This window comes from Narcine bancroftii, chromosome 11 (genome assembly GCF_036971445.1).
Source record: "Narcine bancroftii isolate sNarBan1 chromosome 11, sNarBan1.hap1, whole genome shotgun sequence".
NCBI classification, from domain to species: domain Eukaryota; kingdom Metazoa; phylum Chordata; class Chondrichthyes; order Torpediniformes; family Narcinidae; genus Narcine; species Narcine bancroftii.
Window position 1 is genome coordinate 75,251,251 of NC_091479.1, and position 18,592 is coordinate 75,269,842.

At 35.6% G+C, this 18,592-nt stretch overlaps 1 protein-coding gene across 8 annotated transcripts in view; it reads left to right on the plus strand.

Moving 5' to 3' along the window:
- The window catches only part of nup50 (nucleoporin 50), a 77,270-nt gene that overhangs the window by 30,348 nt on the left and 28,330 nt on the right, over window positions 1-18,592 (plus strand). For all 8 annotated transcript variants that reach the window (XR_011346596.1, XM_069903458.1, XM_069903462.1 and 5 more), the window contains exon 6: window positions 14,455-14,536. Coding sequence is in view for 7 of the 8 variants with exons in the window: in XM_069903458.1 (XP_069759559.1) it covers window positions 14,455-14,536 (82 nt within the window). In the remaining variant the exon portion in view is untranslated. The remainder of the gene's footprint in view (window positions 1-14,454; window positions 14,537-18,592) is intronic.

Genomic DNA, 18,592 nt, shown 5'->3' on the forward strand with positions numbered 1-18,592 from the left:
ACTATGGTAGATGGAGTGGGGTCCTTCCATTTAAGAAGAATTGCTCTCCGAGCCATCAGGGTGGTAAAAGCGATCATCCGATGAGCAGAAGCCGGACAACGACCTACATCTGCTCCTAAAACTCCAAAAAAGAGTAGTTAAGGGATTTGGTTGTAAATGAATTGCAAGGATTGCTGAAAGAGACTGTCCAGAGCCGGACAGGACCAAAACATATGGGTTAATGAAGCCACTTGTGAATTGCACCTATCGCAGATTGTATTAAAATTAGGAAAAATACGGGCAAGCTTGTCCTTGGACATATACGCCCTATGTACTACCTTAAATTGAATAAGGGAGTGTCTAGCACACATTGATGAAGTATTAACTAGTTTGAGAATTTTTTCCCACATCTCTTCAGGTAAAGACTTGGAGCTCCTGCTCCCACACCCTTTTAAATTTTTCAGTCAACACTGGTCACATTTAATAACATATATGATTGCTATTAAATCCTTCAAAGAGGGATTTAAACAAAAAAGCTGATATAGCAGGGAAAAGATAGGTAATGCAGGACTCAAATGTCTAATTTAAAAATATCTAAACAATGCAAATTAGGCAAACCGTACCTTGTTCAAAAGACGTAAGATAACTTTCCATGAACAAATCCTGAAAGCACATAATACCCATGACCTTCCAAAAAGAAAAAGTTCGATCATTCACAGATGGCTTGAAAAAAATAATTAGTTCAAATAAAGCCAGGTAAAGTTTTTTTTTTTAAATTTTAATCGAAAAAACCTCCGGAACTGAAACTGTATCTTTGGGTATAGGATTATTTATCAGTTTACTAACCTTGGTAAGTGAAAATGGAAGGACAACTATCGAAAATTTCTCGACTGATTTTTAATTCTAGATTTATCCATGATGGATGTTCAAGTTTATCAGAATAATAAATCCAGAATATATTATCAAATATTAATAGGAGATTGGGAAATGCCAAGCCCCCATCCTTTTTCAACTTTTGTAATTGAGCTTTTTTTTAGCCTATATTCTACCAAATATAGGAAGATGTCTTTAGAATCAATAATATCAGAATATAATTTTGGGATAAAAATTTCTAATGGCTTGAAATAAATACAAAAATTTATGTAAAATCATCATCTTGATTGCATTACTATGACCTACTAATGATCGTGGGGACTATCTAAAAGGGGTTGTTTCACATGATCAATTTGAGTAAGAAAATTTAACTGATATAAATCTTTTTTAAGGAATTTTAACACTTAGATAAGTAAAATGATAGTTCACAACCTTAAACGGTATATGCTCATAAATGGGTAACTGAATATTCGGAAAGACTTAATTTATAACCATAAAAAAAACCCTAAATTGCAACAGCAAAGATAACATAGAAGGAATGGATTTTTCAGGCTCTGAAACATGTAACAGATCATCTGCATATAGAGATACTTTATGAATGTTGTCTTCCCTTTGTATCATTAGAATCTTGAAACACAATTGCTAAGGGTTCCAGAGCTAAATCAAACAGTAAGGGGCTAAGAGGGCAGCCCTATCTAGTTCCATGCTGGAGCCAAAACATGGGAACCTTTGATTGTTATTGATGACAGATGCAGACAGTGTGATATATCATTTTAATCCAAGAAATAAAATCCGGGCCAAAATTAAATTTCTCTAAACCTCAAACAGATAAGACCATTCCATCTGTCTGCATCCAATGAGATAACACATCTAGAATCTTAGCTGAGGAAGAATGCATTAATTTGTGAATATTTGAATATGAATAACAATTTTTAATAATCCCGGTCTGATCATTAGAAATAATGAGGAAGAACATTTTCCAACCGGCATGGCAAAATTTTAGAAGAAAAACTTTGAATCAACATTATTTTTTTAAGAATTAAAGAAATTGATGCCTCAAAAAGTCTGAGGCAAGGTTCCCAAAGAAATGGAATCTTTAAACACTTTACATAACCAAGGGGCAAGTAGGTTAGAAAATTATTTTAAAAATTCACTTGTATATCCATCTAGATAAGGTGTTTTACCTGACTGAAGAGAAGTAATAGCTTTAAAAATCTCTTTCTCAGAGACAGGTTCCTCTAAAGATACACAATCATTATGAGGCAATTTAGAAATATTCAATTGTTCCAGGAAATTATCCATTGAACTTGAATTATCTGGAAAATCAGAATGATATAAATTGGAATAAAATTCATGGAGCACTTTATTTATTTCATCATGATCAGTAGTTAAGTTCCCATCTCACTTATGAATCTTCCTAATCTCTCTTTTAACCAAAGTAGCTTTCAATCGACTAGCCAATAGCTTACCTGATTTCTCCTCATGGATGTAAAACTGACTTTTGGTTTTAATAAGTTGACTTTCAATCAGGTAAGTTGAAAGCAGATCATATTGCATTTAAAGTTTGACTCTCTCCTTACAAAGGTCAGAATTAGAGGCTATCAATTTTTAAAAATATTGTTAACCAACGACATTCCTCATTTTGACCTCTAAGATACACCTTGAATGTATCTCATATTATCAAGCTAGATATTCCCTCAGTAGAGTTCATTTCAAAAAATAAACCTATCTGTTCTTTAATAAAGTTAACGAACATTTCATCCTGTAACAAAGTAGAATTAAACCATTATTGCTTGAAACCGGAAGCTATTTCAGATGGTTTAATTGAAAGTTTCAATGGGACGTGATCAGATATTATTATTGCTTCATAGTCACAAGCAGTAACAGACTGTGCTAGCTGAATATCAATAAAGAAGTAATTATCCTAGAATATTTGTAAACATGAGGGGGGAAAAAATTCTCTATCGCCTAGATGCAAAAACCTCCAAATATCTAGAAGCCCCGAGCCCAACAAAAAAGAGTTAATATAGGTAGCCACCTTATTTGGGAATATCTGATTGGAGGCTGATCTATCAAAGGGTTGAGACAACAATTAAAGTCTCCCCTATGAGCAATATATATTCAAATTCGGCAATAATGAAAACATGCATTTAAAAAATTCTGGATTTTCAATGTTTGGAGCATAAATATTCACCAGCACGACCTTTTTTTTAAAACATAAGGAACCAGTTGTAATTAAATAGCTACCATTAAAATCTGCAACAGTATCAAAATGTGTAAACAGAGTGACAGAGTTAAATCAAATCTCTTTTAATTTTGCCTTGGGATGAAGAATGAAATTGTTGGCCCTTCTAAAATTTAAAAATGTGTTGACTATCCTCCCCTCGAATGTGTCTCCTGCACAAATATATTGTTAGCCTGAAGCCTTTTAAATACATTAGAAACTTTTTTCTGTTTAATTGGATGGTTAAGGCCATTCAAATTCCATGATGCTAGATTAAAGACCTTGTCATCCATCATATCTGAATACAACATAAAGGTGTAAAAGAACAATGCATATTGAGCTAGAGAAAGGGAGATCTACAGACCAAGGAGAGAACCAAGCAACAAAACAATTAAACTGATGAGATTGGAATTTCAAGGCATCTAGAAATAAAAACTAATTATGTATCCCTCTCCCTTCCCCCCTCCCCCCACCCCACAAGACCCAAAAACTATCCTATAGTAGGATTGCATACTAACTAACATTCCAACCCCATTGCCTCTAGTTGGCTAGGCTCCAAGAAATAAATTCCCAATGTAACATAGTCAAAGCAAGCAAGGAATATCCAATGTTAAATAGCAAAACAAGAAGACATTCTGTCTGAAAACCTCACTAAAGTTGAACAGAAACTGTTAACATATAGTGTCCATTTTTACAGGCTATTCCTCTCAAGACTCCAACAAATCCATCAAAAGGAAAACACCCACAATCAAACTAGTCCATTCATATCAATTAGACGTTAATTGAAGGGTGCTGATCCAAAAATTTCCATGCTTCTTCCACCAAACCTAGCCACTTAGGAGGATCTTTCAGCATAATTCTCAGACTTTCAGGAAACAATAACAAAGGTAGAAGTTTCCGTTTATGCATTTCAGCCATCACTGTTTTGTGCTCTCTCATTAAGATTGTAGTCCTCCACATTGTGGAATTCAAATTCCTTATATTTGACCTTCCTCTGTTACGGAGTATAATTTGCTTGGTCTGAAAATATTGCAGACCCAGAATCACTGACTTTGGCTTTAACTTTGGGGAAGGTTTTACTCTTAAGGCGTAATGTACTCTGTCCAAAATAGGAGGCTCCTGTAGTACATCTCCCCCAAATATCTTGAACAGAAAATTTGAAGAGAATTTAATTAAATTACCAGATTCAGTATCTTCAGGAAAGCCAGTAATACACAAGTTCAATCTGTGCTTGCGACTTTTCAAATCAATCACTTTCTGTTTGTACTTATCCAGTTGCTATGTAGTGAAAGTTAGTCTTCTCCAAAGAATACAGCCTTTGGCCACGCTTGCCTGCACCCTGCTCCATCATAGAAATCCATTCATTATGCTGCCCTGAGTTCAAATTAAGGGCAGCCAGTTTAATTTAAAATTTCTGAACGTCGATTCTAATCTTAACAATCTTCCATCCAGTTTAGATTGCATATTTTCTAAAAGTACCATAATTATTTCCACAGTTAAGTGCAGTTTCTTTAGTATCTTGCTTAGGTTTTCCTTCTGTATTTCCATTGTTCCCATTTTTAGTTTCCTGATCATTTTTTTTCCACATCTGAGCTATGTCATTGTGAATAAAGCAAGTACTGTTAGGGACAGAGCTAGTCTAATGAAAAAAAATTAAACTTCAGTGACTGTTAGAAAAGGGAAAAATTCAAAAAAAAACTTGAGTGATGCCCTCAGCATCTTATTCCATCGGCTGCCAGCAAGAGGTTCCAATTTTTTTCCCCCCATTTCAATTGCATACATTTCCTAAGAGGACTGATAAGAATTTGATTGATGTAATTTTTAATTTGTAGCCCTTCTATGATTCAATATATAACATTTATGATGTATTGTTGGGAATAAGACTCCCTCAGATAAAATTAAAAAAGCTTGGGAGCACGACATCCAGCTTTTAATTCCTGAAGAAACTTGGAATGTAATTTTCAAATTGGTTAATACCTCTTTATGTGTCTGCCACTCTTTCCTGCAATTTAAAGTAGTCAATAGAGCTCGTGTGACCAAACCTAACTATCTCGTTTTTATGTGCATGTATCTCCTTGTTGTGATAAATGCAACAATGGAGATACTTCATTAATTCATACATTCTGGACATGCCAGTCTTGAGAAATTATTGGATCGAAGTATTTCAAACTTTCTCTGCACTTTTTAAAGTTAATCCAAATCCCTTAACTGCTTTATTCAGTATTGTTAGAGAGAGTGACATAACATTAACGACATGAGCTTTTATTTCTCTTATGGTTAGCAGGTGGTGTTGGTCAGATGGAGGGTCATTACCCCACCTAGTCATGCTCAATGGTTATGTGACATCATGTTTAAATTTAGAGAAGATTAAATTATCAATTTCCAATTTGAATTTAAATATTCAAACAATGGGACCATTTTTGAATTACTTTTATAATCTTTAAGTTATGAAATTAATAGATTTCAAGTTGACAAAATGTAATATTTCTGCATGGGCATCAGAAGTCAAACGTGAGGTTTTAAACATGATTTTCCTCGGCTCTGTGCAGGTAATGCATCAAATCAGGATCTTTTTAGAAAGAAGTACAGTGAAGTTGATTATACTTGACAGGAGCTACTAGGCCAGAAACATTATGATGGATAATTGTCATGCATTAAATGGAAGTTTCATATCCTAAAAAGTACAAAATATAATCTGCTGCCCTCTCATCTGTGGTCATACAGAACATAATGTAAAATTATTGTTGAGTCTTTCCTATCATGTGGCAAATGCTTTTATTTTCATGCATTGATTTGTTATAATGTAATGGTTATGAATTTTATTCTCATGATTTTTGGGAGCTTATGACTTCATTATTTTATATTCTTCCTCCCTGTTACCTGTTTCCAGTTTCCTTTTTTTAAAACTTGTGTGCCAGTGGGCTATTTCAAAATTTTTGGATCATTTAACAATTGCTTTGTTCTCATTTTTAAAAATCTTATCTATTTGCTCAAGTGCTCTTCATCTGCTCCCAAATATTAAGTGTAGTCTCTCCTAATCTTTTTCCCATTGGATATTTTTATTTATCTATGTTGTCATTATTATTGTTTGATTATTGTTTTTAAAGCTGACATTGATTTTGGATATCTCCTGGTGTTTTTTTCCTCAATGTTTTGCCAATATTATTGTCCATTTGACTTCCCTAGTTCTTAGATCAAAGAAAATGTGTTTAGAGATGTTCTATAATCCTAATCTTCATTGTCATCTTCAGTTACCGTGAAGCCCATTGTGTCATGTTCATTACCTAATATAGGCATAGTGGTTAGTGTAATGCCTTTACAGCGCCAAGGTCTTGGGTTTGAAACCTGCACTGCCTGAAAGGAGTTTATATGTTCTCCCCCTGTCTGCCTGGGTTTTCCCCAGGGGCTCTGGTTTCCTCTCACTATTCAAAAATGTACCAGGGGTGCTGGTCAATCAGGTGTAATTGGCGGCACGGGCTCATGGGCTGAAATAGCCCTATTACTGTGCTGTATGTCAAAATTTAAATTCTCTGGTTTATTGAATAGCCTTTGTTTATCATATGGCGTCTTTTTCCTTTTACCCTATCTCTTTTCGCCAAAATAATTTTGGGACAGTCTTTTTAGATGCTGTTATCTTGAAGTTCGACTGTTCACTGCCACATTTTTCTTTCCATAAAATTCTGCAAGGAGGCTTTTCGCAGTTTGGAAATGCCCAACTTCAGAATACCAGTACATATTATTAAATTAAGACATCTTGTGTCCATTCCCACTAGCTTCCTCCACTTTTAATAATTGTTTCTTATCAATCTTGTGTGCTTTTGATGCCATTCATTACCATACTGTATTGCAGAGGTTTGGTTACCATGTTGAGTGATTTTTTTTTTTGTGCATTTTTCCACTTATGAATGTCTGTTTTTTTTTAAATGAAACCCATTTGTTACCTGGAGATAGCCTGAATGTATATTCTCGTCCTGATTTTCTTTCAGCCATTTCTCATTAATTCAATCTCTATCTAGTTTCTCATGATACATTATTGCTTCTAATTCCCTGTTTTATTACAGGCCCTATGCATTGCTTTGCAGTTGATTGATTATTACAATTTTTCTCATTTTTCATGATTCTGTTCCTTGCTAATTTTTGCCTTCCTTCGGTTTTAGTTATATTTTATTGATATTTAGGGTTTTTATGACATTTCTCCAATATTTCTTAAAAGTTTAAAAACCTTTGTAACCTCATTTACCCTTTCCATTTCCTTTCAGCTGAAGCCCAATCCATCAGTCCAGCTGCTTTCTATCTCACAGTAAAGAGCTCATAATTCCCTTCATGACAGTTCAACCATATAATAATAATTTCATCTTTTGGTTCAATGCCAGTTTATAGTTCAGATAGTGTGTTATTAACCATGAGGTACTGCTTTTTAATCTACTACTTAAATCTGGATGCTATCTCGTAGATCTAACCAATAGAGCATGTTTTTTTTAATCTCCTTGGAATTTTTGTATGACCTGGTTATGTACGTCACATCAAATCTTCATGCAAAACACTAACACTTCTTTCAGTATAAAAAAACACTAATCAAGTAATCATCTAACCTAATAAAATTTCAGAAACAATGTTACATTGTCATCCAAGCAAATTATCAACAAAAGTATAGAGTTTTTAAGATGTTTTGAATACATTAAAAAAAATCTTGCCCATGCTTTTATTTGTTCTTTAGGTATTAGAATTTGTACAACAACAATCAGAAATCTTGAAATGGTGCCTTCTGAAAGTTGAGTTACAGCAGGAGCCATTCCAAAAGAATCTGGCAAGTCAGACAATTCCTTTATTTGAACCTGCTCTTAAATTACATTTTGTACATATCTACATACTAATTGAGATCAGGATTAGGCCACTTGATTCCTCCATTATATTCTACCATGATCTTATTATAACCTTAGCTTCTGCGTTCCCACTTAGTCCTGCTTGTCAGGAATTATTTTATCTTAAAGACTGCTTCCACTCTTCCCTTGAGGAAGAGAGTTCAAAGACATATGATCCTTTGAGAAAAATCTTTATCTCAACACTGTCTTAAATGGGTGACTACTGTAGCGGCCCGCGAACTGAGTTGCGACCCAGCTCACAAAATGGCTGGTGAACGTGGCAATTGCAGGGACCAACAGCCGTCGTCCCGTGTGACCTCCTGCATGGTGGGAAACTGGCAACGGCAGGAGCACCAGCCAGTCAGATGTGCTACGATAACATCACTCCTGTCATCAGAGGTAGGGAGTGAATATAAACAGAGCTGGTAGTGCAATAAATCAATCTTTGACCACGACTCGACTGTCATTCTTACTCCACACTTCACAAAGCGCACACGCTACACTACCAATATTTAAATAATAATCCCTAATTCTGGAATGTGCCACATGGGGAAAGCCTCCTCTTCAAATCTACAATGACAAGACACTTCAGATCTTGTGTATGTTTCAATGCAAGTTCCCTTTCAATAGATAGAAGCCTAATCTATCCAAGCTCTTCTCAACAAGACAACCCTCCATTCCACAGACCAGTTTGTAAGCCACCTCTGAATACATTTTTATCCTTAAATGAGGTGACCAATATTGCACTCCTAGATGTGTTCTCACTGATGCCCTATGTAATTGAAGCATAACCTCCCAACTTTTTGTATAATTTCTCTTTGCAAGAAAGGATAACTTTCCATTAGTTTCCCTAATTATTGGCTGGATCTGCATATAGTTTTGATGCATCATGTGCTAGGATATGCTGTTCCCTGTACATTTCAGAACTCTGCAATCTCTTACCAGTTATTTTTCAACTAAAATGGACATCTTCCTGTTTTCCTTATAACAGTACATTTGCCTGTCTTTTGCCTCTTAACCTCTCTACATCTCTGTGTGATCTCCATTGTCCTTTCACAATTTGCATTCTTATCTATCTTGTGTCATCAGCAAATTTAGCAACCAACTTTTTGATCCCTTATACTGGTTATTTATTACATCTTGCCAACCAGAAAATATTTGTGCTTACTCTATTTCCTATTGGCCTTCCAATCTTCCATCAATATGCTACCTCTTGTATATTCTATTTGATGTGGCACCATACCAAATAGCTTCTGGGAATCTGATATGTGCATTCATTATACCCTTTCATCCATGGCACCTGTTACTTCATCAAGTTATAATCAATTTTCTGAAGATTTCTTGTAAATCATGTTGACTGCCTGATGGTCTTGAATTTTTCAAAACACCTTTCTATAATTTTAATAGTGGCCTCTAATGTTCTCCTGTGACGGATGGAAAGCAAACTGGCCTGTAGGTTAATGCTTTTTGTCTCGCTCCCTTCCTGAATAAAGGAGGTGTATTTTGCAATCTAATGGAGCCTTCCCAAATCTAGGGAATTTTGGAACAAAAAAATCCTATCAATTCTCTCAGCAGCCACTTTCAGGACCCACGATGAACTGTATCAGATCCAAAGGATGTCCACTTGCAGCTCCAGTTGTGGGCTAATGTTATTTCTCTGGTTGTATTTTTCCTTTCATAACCCAATTTGTAGATATTTCTGAGATATTACTTGCATCAGTCTTGACTACTAAGAATACAAAATTTTCTGTTGTTACTCACTTGTAAAGCTTCTGTAGACATTTTACATTTATTTTTAGTTTGCTTTGTCTCTTACTCAAACCTTTCCTTCCATATTATACTTTATTTTGTGGTTGTGTATTCTCTTTGATCATCTAAACTGTCAGCCATAGTTGTAAGGTTCTCATCCTTTCCTTGCTTTGGCATTTTCTTAGAAGTTGATTAGATGGGGAATAAAAATGGATGATATTTGACTTCCTTCAGCAATACACTCAGAAATGATTGCTTAATAATATTTTAAAGTAATGATCATGCCATTAAGACTGTTTTACACATTTTTCAAACAAGAATCCATTTTAACCTGTCTTTGGGGGATGTTGAGATTAACCAAGCAGTTTAAGTGGTGAATTTAAGAGACAGTTTTTAATGTCTCGATAAATTTACTGAATGTTCTGTAAAATATTTGTTTGGAGTTTCAGAAGTTTGAATCTTGCTACTATTTATCTTTATAAGTGATTGATTTATCTGGCATCTAACAATACCAGTATTTTTTAAACTCTATGTGACAATTGTAGCTGTAAATTTAGATAAGAGGCTCTAATTTGCTAAATATTTCATATTCTGGCCTTGATGTAGTTCATTGCTTGATAAAACACCAATAAGTTACACAAAGTTTTTATGTTGAGCTTTGAAATTTGCTTTATAAATGTGCTTCTTCATTCAAGCTTAATACTATGTTTTATCAGAACTGTGACTTGGGTAGGAAGACATGGAAATTAAAGAACATTGGTATAAAACCTAATATCAGTTGACATTTACAAAGAGTTACAAATTTGTATCATTACCAACTTCACTTCTGCATGGCTCACCTTAGCCTTAACTTTTAAATTCTGCTCCTTTGTTCTAAATTGCTCACCATTCTATTTGATTGGTTCCCCTGGAGTTATTGGAAAATTCAATTAACTCCTCATTACCACATGCATTTCAGGAAATTCAAGTCTATCCTGTGCACTCTCCTAGTAATTTATATTCTTCAAAAATAGGCTTTTCAAAAAAGGTAGAAAAAAGGATGAATTCGATTGAGAAAAGTATTTGATAAAGTAATAATACTGAAAACTATCAAGAATCTTTGGTACTGATGGCCAATGTCCTAGAATTCAAAAAGGAGTAATCCTGAAAGGTCCCGGTGGATTAAAAAGAAAGGAAGGAAAAAGGAGAGGGAGAAAACAAATCAAAGAAGAAAATAGGCTAGTTGGTCTGATACCAATCATTGATGTTATGAGATGACCGTGAGACTTGACAGAATTAGGCTATTCAAATCCTGACTGATGTATTTTTCATTTCAACCGCTTTCTCCTGCCTTGATAACCCCATTCCCCATAATGGAAAATGTTTAATAAATTTATTCGAGATCTTTAATGTACATACTATCAAGTAACAAGGGATATATTTCTGAAAGATATTTCTGTAAAGAGGTAGATTGAAAACATTTACTCTAAAATAAGGTCATGGTATAAGGATAATATATTCAAGCAGTAAAGGAAACTGAGTTGGGATAACTGGGTCATTTTCAAGTTGACAGGCTGAAATTAATTGTGTGTTATCTAGATTAGTGCTGGAGACTTTCAATAAATAGAGTTTATTGAATGAGTTTGCTAACAACACCAGTGGGAAAGCAAGTTTTGAGGAGTGTACAAAATTACAAGCAATGAATATAGGTCAAGTGATTGAGCAAAAATACAGCAGGTGAAGTATAATGTGGGAAAATGTGTGGTTATTCAATTTGGAAGGAGGAACAGGAAAGCACTATGCCATTGGAATAATTTGTCATGAATACATGAAAGATCCGAGTCTGCTCGTACAAGAAACAGTAAATGTGGAATGCAAATGGAATTTTGATTATTGCACACAACAGTTTAAGAGTAAGAAGGTCTTGCTACCTTAAGACCACACCTGGATTAGCATATACAGTTTAGGAATCCTAATTCATGTGAGGATATATTTGCTTTGGAGGCATTGGGCAGCAGGGCAGTGGGGTATTACTAGTTTGATTCATGTGGGATTGAAATAATTGGACCTGAACGATCTTTTGAAAACTGAGATGATTTGTTGCAAAATTGTGGTGAGTGGGGTCAATATGGTAAATTCTGTGGGAATTTAAGAATAAGGGAACATGGTTGCCCATTTAAAACCGATGGGGAATAATTTCTAAGGGATGTAAATCATTGGAATTCTGTACCCAAGAGACATATGGATATCAAGGACCTCTTTTCCCTTGTCAGAGGCCACAAATGAATTAGAGGTTAATCATCTCAATCCCTTGGATTGCCTATTAGAGAGAAAAGCATGATTTTGCTGAATCATTAAGTAAATTCAAATCTGAGAAAATTTTGGACCTCCATTTGATCAAGTATGATCGTGATCTGACAGAAAAGTGAAGTTAAACTGACAATGGGTTCAGCCACCGAGTTTGGTCTGGACTAGTCTTGGAAGGGGTAAAACTAGTTGAAACTCTCTTCAGGAGTTAAACCATAACTAATGTATGAGGAACTATATGGAAGAACCGCTGGTAGTAAATTGTTGCTTTGCTTGGAGAGTGTTTGAGGCCCTGAACAACAAGAAAAAAAGAAGACATATGGTTTTTAAACAGCCGACTCAATAATTTCCCGTTGAAAATTTTCTTACTTACTCTCTATAGTGGCCATTCAAATAGGAAGAACATTTACATTAAAATGCCTGAGTTGCGGTGATGTACAGCGTCACAGTGTCAACGTCATACTATTTCATGCTGTGGACCCCCTACAGTTAAGTTTAGACTACAGGCAGTCCACAAAAATATCTAGGGCTTCCACTGGAAAAATTTTGGAACGGGAATGAGTAAAAAAAACAATAAAAAATTTGTACTTTCTGTAGTTGCACAGAAAATTACTTTGCCTCATCTAAAATCTTAGTTCTTCAACTGATGTGCCTAGTTTATCTTGAATAATTATTATTCTACTTTGTGAAAGTCACTGTACCCCCAAATATGAAATCTTAGTTGTTGTTTCTTATTTCTCCCTGTCAAATTTATTATATTATCCTTATTTGATAACACTTCATAAATAAAATCAGCTAACTGAATCAGGCTATTGTAACGAAAATAACTTTTGTGTATGCATATACTTTTTAAATCTCCGAGTCAGTTTTTGGTTGTTTCACTTGTTGCCTCAATTGGAAATGAATTGGTCAATATCTGCATTTGTCCAGCATGCAAGCATTTACCCATAATCTCACATCAATTCAATTTTTCCACCTGGCCAATTTTTAAATCAAATTAACTTTTTGTGATATGCTAACTCTGGAACTGGTTCTGTCTTCCCTGATAATTTACACTGTACTTGTTAAGAGGTTCATGTGCAGTTAGGTTCTCTAGATCTGGTCCTTTTATTATATCTAATCTCATTCAATACACAACAACGAGTCGTCTTGATTTTTCAAGACTCTAGTGACTACATTTTTCATCCATGTTCTTTCTTGTTATAAAAGTGATTTTATTATCTTTATCATTAGGACTATATTCTCATGCTGTACTTGCTAAATTGCAATTTAGTTTATTTAGTTCTCAGAAATTACTCTCTTGTAGCCTTTAGTCAGTAATGACTGCTCTTTCATACCCTCTAACCTAAATTTAATCATTTATTCCTTCCAGTCAATGTATATACATAATGAATGCTTCGTCTGGCCATTGCACTTGAGTGTGCTATCTGTACTAATGTCTTGTTTGTCTCTAAAACTATGGCCTATGTCCTTTATGGCCTGAAAATCTATATTTGTCTTTATTATCAGAAGTATAAGAAGTAGGAGGAGAGAACTCAGTCCCTCAAGCAAACCCTACCATTCAATGCAAGTACAGGTACATGATCCTTTATCCAGACATCTAAAATCCGGAAATCTCCAAAATCCGGCAAGAGAAGCGGCAGCACGAGTCGGGCGGGCAAGGGGGGGGGGTGGCGGAGCGGAGACTGGCAGCGCAAGTCGGGCAACTGAGAGACTGGTGGCCTAGAGACTGGCAGCGCGTCGGGCGGCCGAGGGTGTGGGGGAGACGGCAGGGCGACTGGAAGGGGGTGGATACGGCAGCACAATTCGGGTGGGCTTAAATCTGGCTTTCCTAAATCCGGAAAAATCTGAAATTCGGAACACACTATCCCCCAAGGATTCCAGATAAAGGATCGTGTCCCTGTATGACCAATTTGCCCAGGACATCTACTTTGTGCTTGTTCCCCATTGCCCTGATCATTCAGAAATTTACTCACTTCCTCTTGGAATACCTCTATTGACCCTGCCTTTATAACCCTTCGAAGTAGAGAATTCCAAGATTTAATATGCTACCTTGGATTTTTTTCCCCTACATTATAAGGAAGATTAAATATAGTTTTTTCAGATTGCTATTCAGTATAATAAAGTTTTAGATTTAGATTAATTCACAAATTTAACTTGGTATGGGAATAAATGATGGACCTGCTATTCACCTTCACATCACATGAATGTAAGAATCCATGAGCAAATTGGTAGTCCATTTTAAATGTATAACTTTGAATAATGATCTTTATTGCAAAAACAAGGAGAATGTAAACAGGGTAATTGTTTGCATAGAATGAAAATAAATTCAGTGAAATTTGTGTTCTTATTGATAATGCATATTTTTCTTGTAGCACAGAGATTAGTCTTGGTTGTTGACTTGGTTATTTTCTGTTTTTGAATCCATTGTTTCCATTTTTGTAATATTTTTTAAAACTTGCTGCTTGTTCTGATTTGTAGATGAAAATGAAGAGGATGGTGAAGAGCCTCCTAAACCAGTTGTAAATGAAATCAAAGAAGATGATTCAGTCTTTTCAAAGAAGTATGTAATCTGATTCAGAAGTAGGTCTTAATTTTTGTGAATGTTGCCTACTTAATTTTGATTGAACTAGATAATAAAGTGGCATAACTAGATTTTAATCATTCTTTAGAGGTTTATTTATCCCTTCGGATTCCATGCCCCTGTTTTAATGGACTACAATGAGCACATATACTCTGTATCCCTGTTTTCCCGGGATTGGTTTTATACCCAACGAGCAGCTAGTTCGTATTGATGTTCATACTGTAGTTTACCCATGGACCCAGTCCAGAGGATGTATTAGGCAGGACTCCAAAGGGTTTAAAAGAAAAGATTCAGGGTCAGTAGTGAGAAACCATTTTAAGTACTTTGTATCCCAATCTTACTTACTCACATCTTGCTAATTTCACTGTTTTCCTCTGCCTTGAAATGCATAATATGGACGTCTGCATTTGTGCAACAAGCAAACATTTATCCATGTTCCTAAATCAGTTTAGCCCCATTTCTTTGATCTGCAAGCTGAATATTGAATATTGTCATGGTTTCTGTCTTGCCATTGGTGGAATTCTACTCTGCCCAACTTGACAAAATTGTGCATTCAGGTATCTGTTCCAAATCTTCAACTAAGTATTGTAAGTGGACCCCTCAAGAACTGGGAATGGTCAGCTCGGATATGCTCTCATCATTCTTAATTTGTAAAGAATAGCCTACTCTCAAGTCTTGTTTTTCTTTTTCTAAAATATTTCTATTGATTTTAATAGATAACTTGCACAAACAAAAAGTACAATTCAATAAGATCAAATGGACAGTAACACTAATTGTTTTTGTTTAACACTAATCAATTGTAAATCATATCCATAATTCATATTCTAAACAGAGTATATATCTTTTTAGAAAAAAATTCTAATAACATTTTTATTTAAAAAGGGAAAAAAATAATAAAGGAGAAAAACTAAAGTACCTAACCTCATTGCCAGATGCTTTATATGATTGGTATTAAAAGAAAAATGAAGGTTTTTAAATATAAAGAACTTGGAAAAGATAACAAGTCAGACAATTTAAAGACACATTTTCTTGTCCTCTGAATTCTTTACCTCATTGATGCCAAGCATCAAATTCTTATTAATTTTTCTTGGAGGTTATTTAACCCATATGATCCATGCAGCTCTCAGCAGAGCAATCCCATTTTCCCTCTTTATTTCCCAGTAGTCTGTAGCTCATTTTCTCTTACTTTCCTATCCATTCTCCTTTGATTCTTTTGCAACTATCCTGCACTGAGTTGTTAGTTGTGGCCAATTAAACTTGCCAGTATTTCTTTGCAATGTGGAAGGAAACCCAAGCATAGAGAACCTGCAAATCCTGTCTGAGGTCAGGATCAATCCTGGGTTGCTGGAGTTGTGAGGAAGAAGCACTTATTGCTCAGCTGTTGCACTGCTATTATCTTTGATGGTGCCCTGTCAAACTCGTACCTAAAACATTAATTATTTTTCCTTCCAGAGATATTGCCTGACCTGCTGAATTCGAGCTCTTTGGTTTTTGTCAAATTGTGTACTGTTGTTGATGTTTGGTAAAACTATTCTCAAATTTCTCTGCACATCAATTCTGACAATCCCATCTGCATTTAAATAATTACTGATATTAAAAAATGAAATTTATCTCCTTGCATTTAACATCTTTAAATCCATGCCATGGAACACCAATTAGAGTTCTGCAGCGCAGAAACGAGCCCTTCAGCCCAACATCTAGGATGGCTTATTACCATTTATTTATTCCCAATTTACAAATGTTACTTAGAACATTCCTTTCATCATTAATAAAATTTCTAGCTTACAAATTGTGTCACTATTTTCTCAAACCCTTAATGTATACAGAGTTACCTCTCTGCTTAATACTAGATGCCAATTACCAATTTTTAATGCAGTTTACCATTTTCCAGTTGCAAACTGCTTGATCTTCTGTGATAATATCTTGCAGAAAGCCTTTGACAAATTTCAGTACAAATCCACATATGATACAAACACTGCTTTTATCCTGTCTTCCAAGATTTCCTCAGAATTGTTCCCGGTTTGTGCAGAGGCTTGTCTATTTGAAGTCTAGGTAGACCAATTCGAGCCATTTTCATGTTTAAATATGTGATAATTTCATCCTTGCTTTAAGACACTTTCTCCAACAATGAATATTGAACTAATGGGTTATGATTACTCTTGAAGAATGGGTGCTCCGATAGGCGGGGCAGTTAGGGTAGCAGTTAGCACAGGGGTCCTCAAGCTTTTTAAGACCATCGATCCCTCATTGACTGCTGGCATGGAATCTTGGTGCTGGATGGGGTGGGGGAGCAGTGTGGTGGCAGTGCAGGTCAGAGCGGCAGTACTAAAGGTGCAAAGGACATATACCCATCTTCTACACTCAGTCCATCCTCCCATTCACTCTCTACTTATTACAAAGCCAATACAAAATGGTGGCCACCAGGGCCCACTCTTGCGAGAGGTTAGCCACCACTGCCATAGGAGCTATTTTCTGCTGATCCGCCCTGCTTTCCACTGCAAATGTTCAATCAACACCCTTCCCCTCTCCCCCAACATCAACCCCTTTTGACCCCCTGGCATTTATTGATCAAGCCCAGGGGTTGATAGCGACCACTGTGGAAACCCCTAGGTTAGCGCAATGCTGTTACAGCCCCAGGGATTGGGACTGGGATTCTAATCCTGCACTCTCTGTAAGGAGTTTGTTCATTCTCCCTGTGACCGCATGGGTTTTCCCATGCCTCTAGTTTCGTCCCTCCATTCAAAAAAACATACCGGGGTTGTCGGTCAATTGGCTGTAACTGGGCGGTATGGGCTGAAGGGCTTTTACTATGCTGTATGTCTAAATTTATATTGTCAGTGACCACTTTCCAGATCTTTGACTGAAAATAATGATGAAAATATGATATTTCTGGGGGATATGCAATTTCCTGTTGATCTCCCTTTGCCCAAATTTCACAGTTAATGTTACCTTAACTGGACTAACTTGCAAGCAAAATATTAATAATGTACCTCACATTCTTAAATTATTTCATTGCTAATTGATCTTTTTCTGTGTTTTAGGCTTGTCCAAAACCTTATGGTACATTGGATCAAAAATTTACTTGAAGCTAGGTAGCAAAGGGTGGAAGGATGTTTTTATTTGTTCAGTAACTAATGGAGTACGATTAGTATTGCTGCTGAGACCTTAGCTGTTTGCTTTATAGAGTTCGCAGGTGCAATTTGATCTTGAGAAGTGCAGAGTTATTCAGTTTGCGAAAAAATAAAATAGGGACAGGAAATAGAGTACTTAGTAATGTGGATTAAGAGACCTTTGGATCCAAGTCTGAAGTTTCCTGAAAGTGGCCACACACAACAAAACTGTGGTGAAAGAAGCCAAATGGCATGTTTGCAGGAAGGTTATGATTATTATTGGGGGTGGGGAAGTGCCACAAAATTAACTCAGATATTGTCTTACGTGGAGAGATGGGATAGAGTGGGTTTGTTTTTCTCAGAATGAAAAGACAGTTATGACCTAATAGAAGTTTATAAAATTATAAAAGATGTATTTGGTAGATGGTCAAAATCTTTTTTTCCCCTGGTAGGGGAACAATAAAGGCAGAGGTTTAAAGTGAGAGGTAGGAGATTGAAAGGGAATCTGATAGGCAATTTATTTTTACACATCGAGAAAGGTTGACATCTGGAATGTTCTGAGGAAAGAGGAAGTGGAATTGCAAAAACCTGGAACATTTAAAAAACAATTTAAATGGGCATTTAAATTGGCAAGGCTTAGAAGACAGGCAAATTGGATTCATAGAGATGGCTGAAAGGGCCGTTTTATATGCTATACAACTATGACTCTCGAAAACTGATGTAAAGTACTCGATGCTTGCAATTTTGGGGGCATTCCAACTCAATTTTCACTTTCAATTTATTGAAACAACCATTAATGACATTTTTTTTGCAATATTTTCTTCTTCTCTTGAAGAAAAAATCATACTCTTCAGAATCAGAAGGGCATCCTAAACATGCCAGAGACAATGGAGCACTTTAAATTTATTACTAATTGTCAAAACAA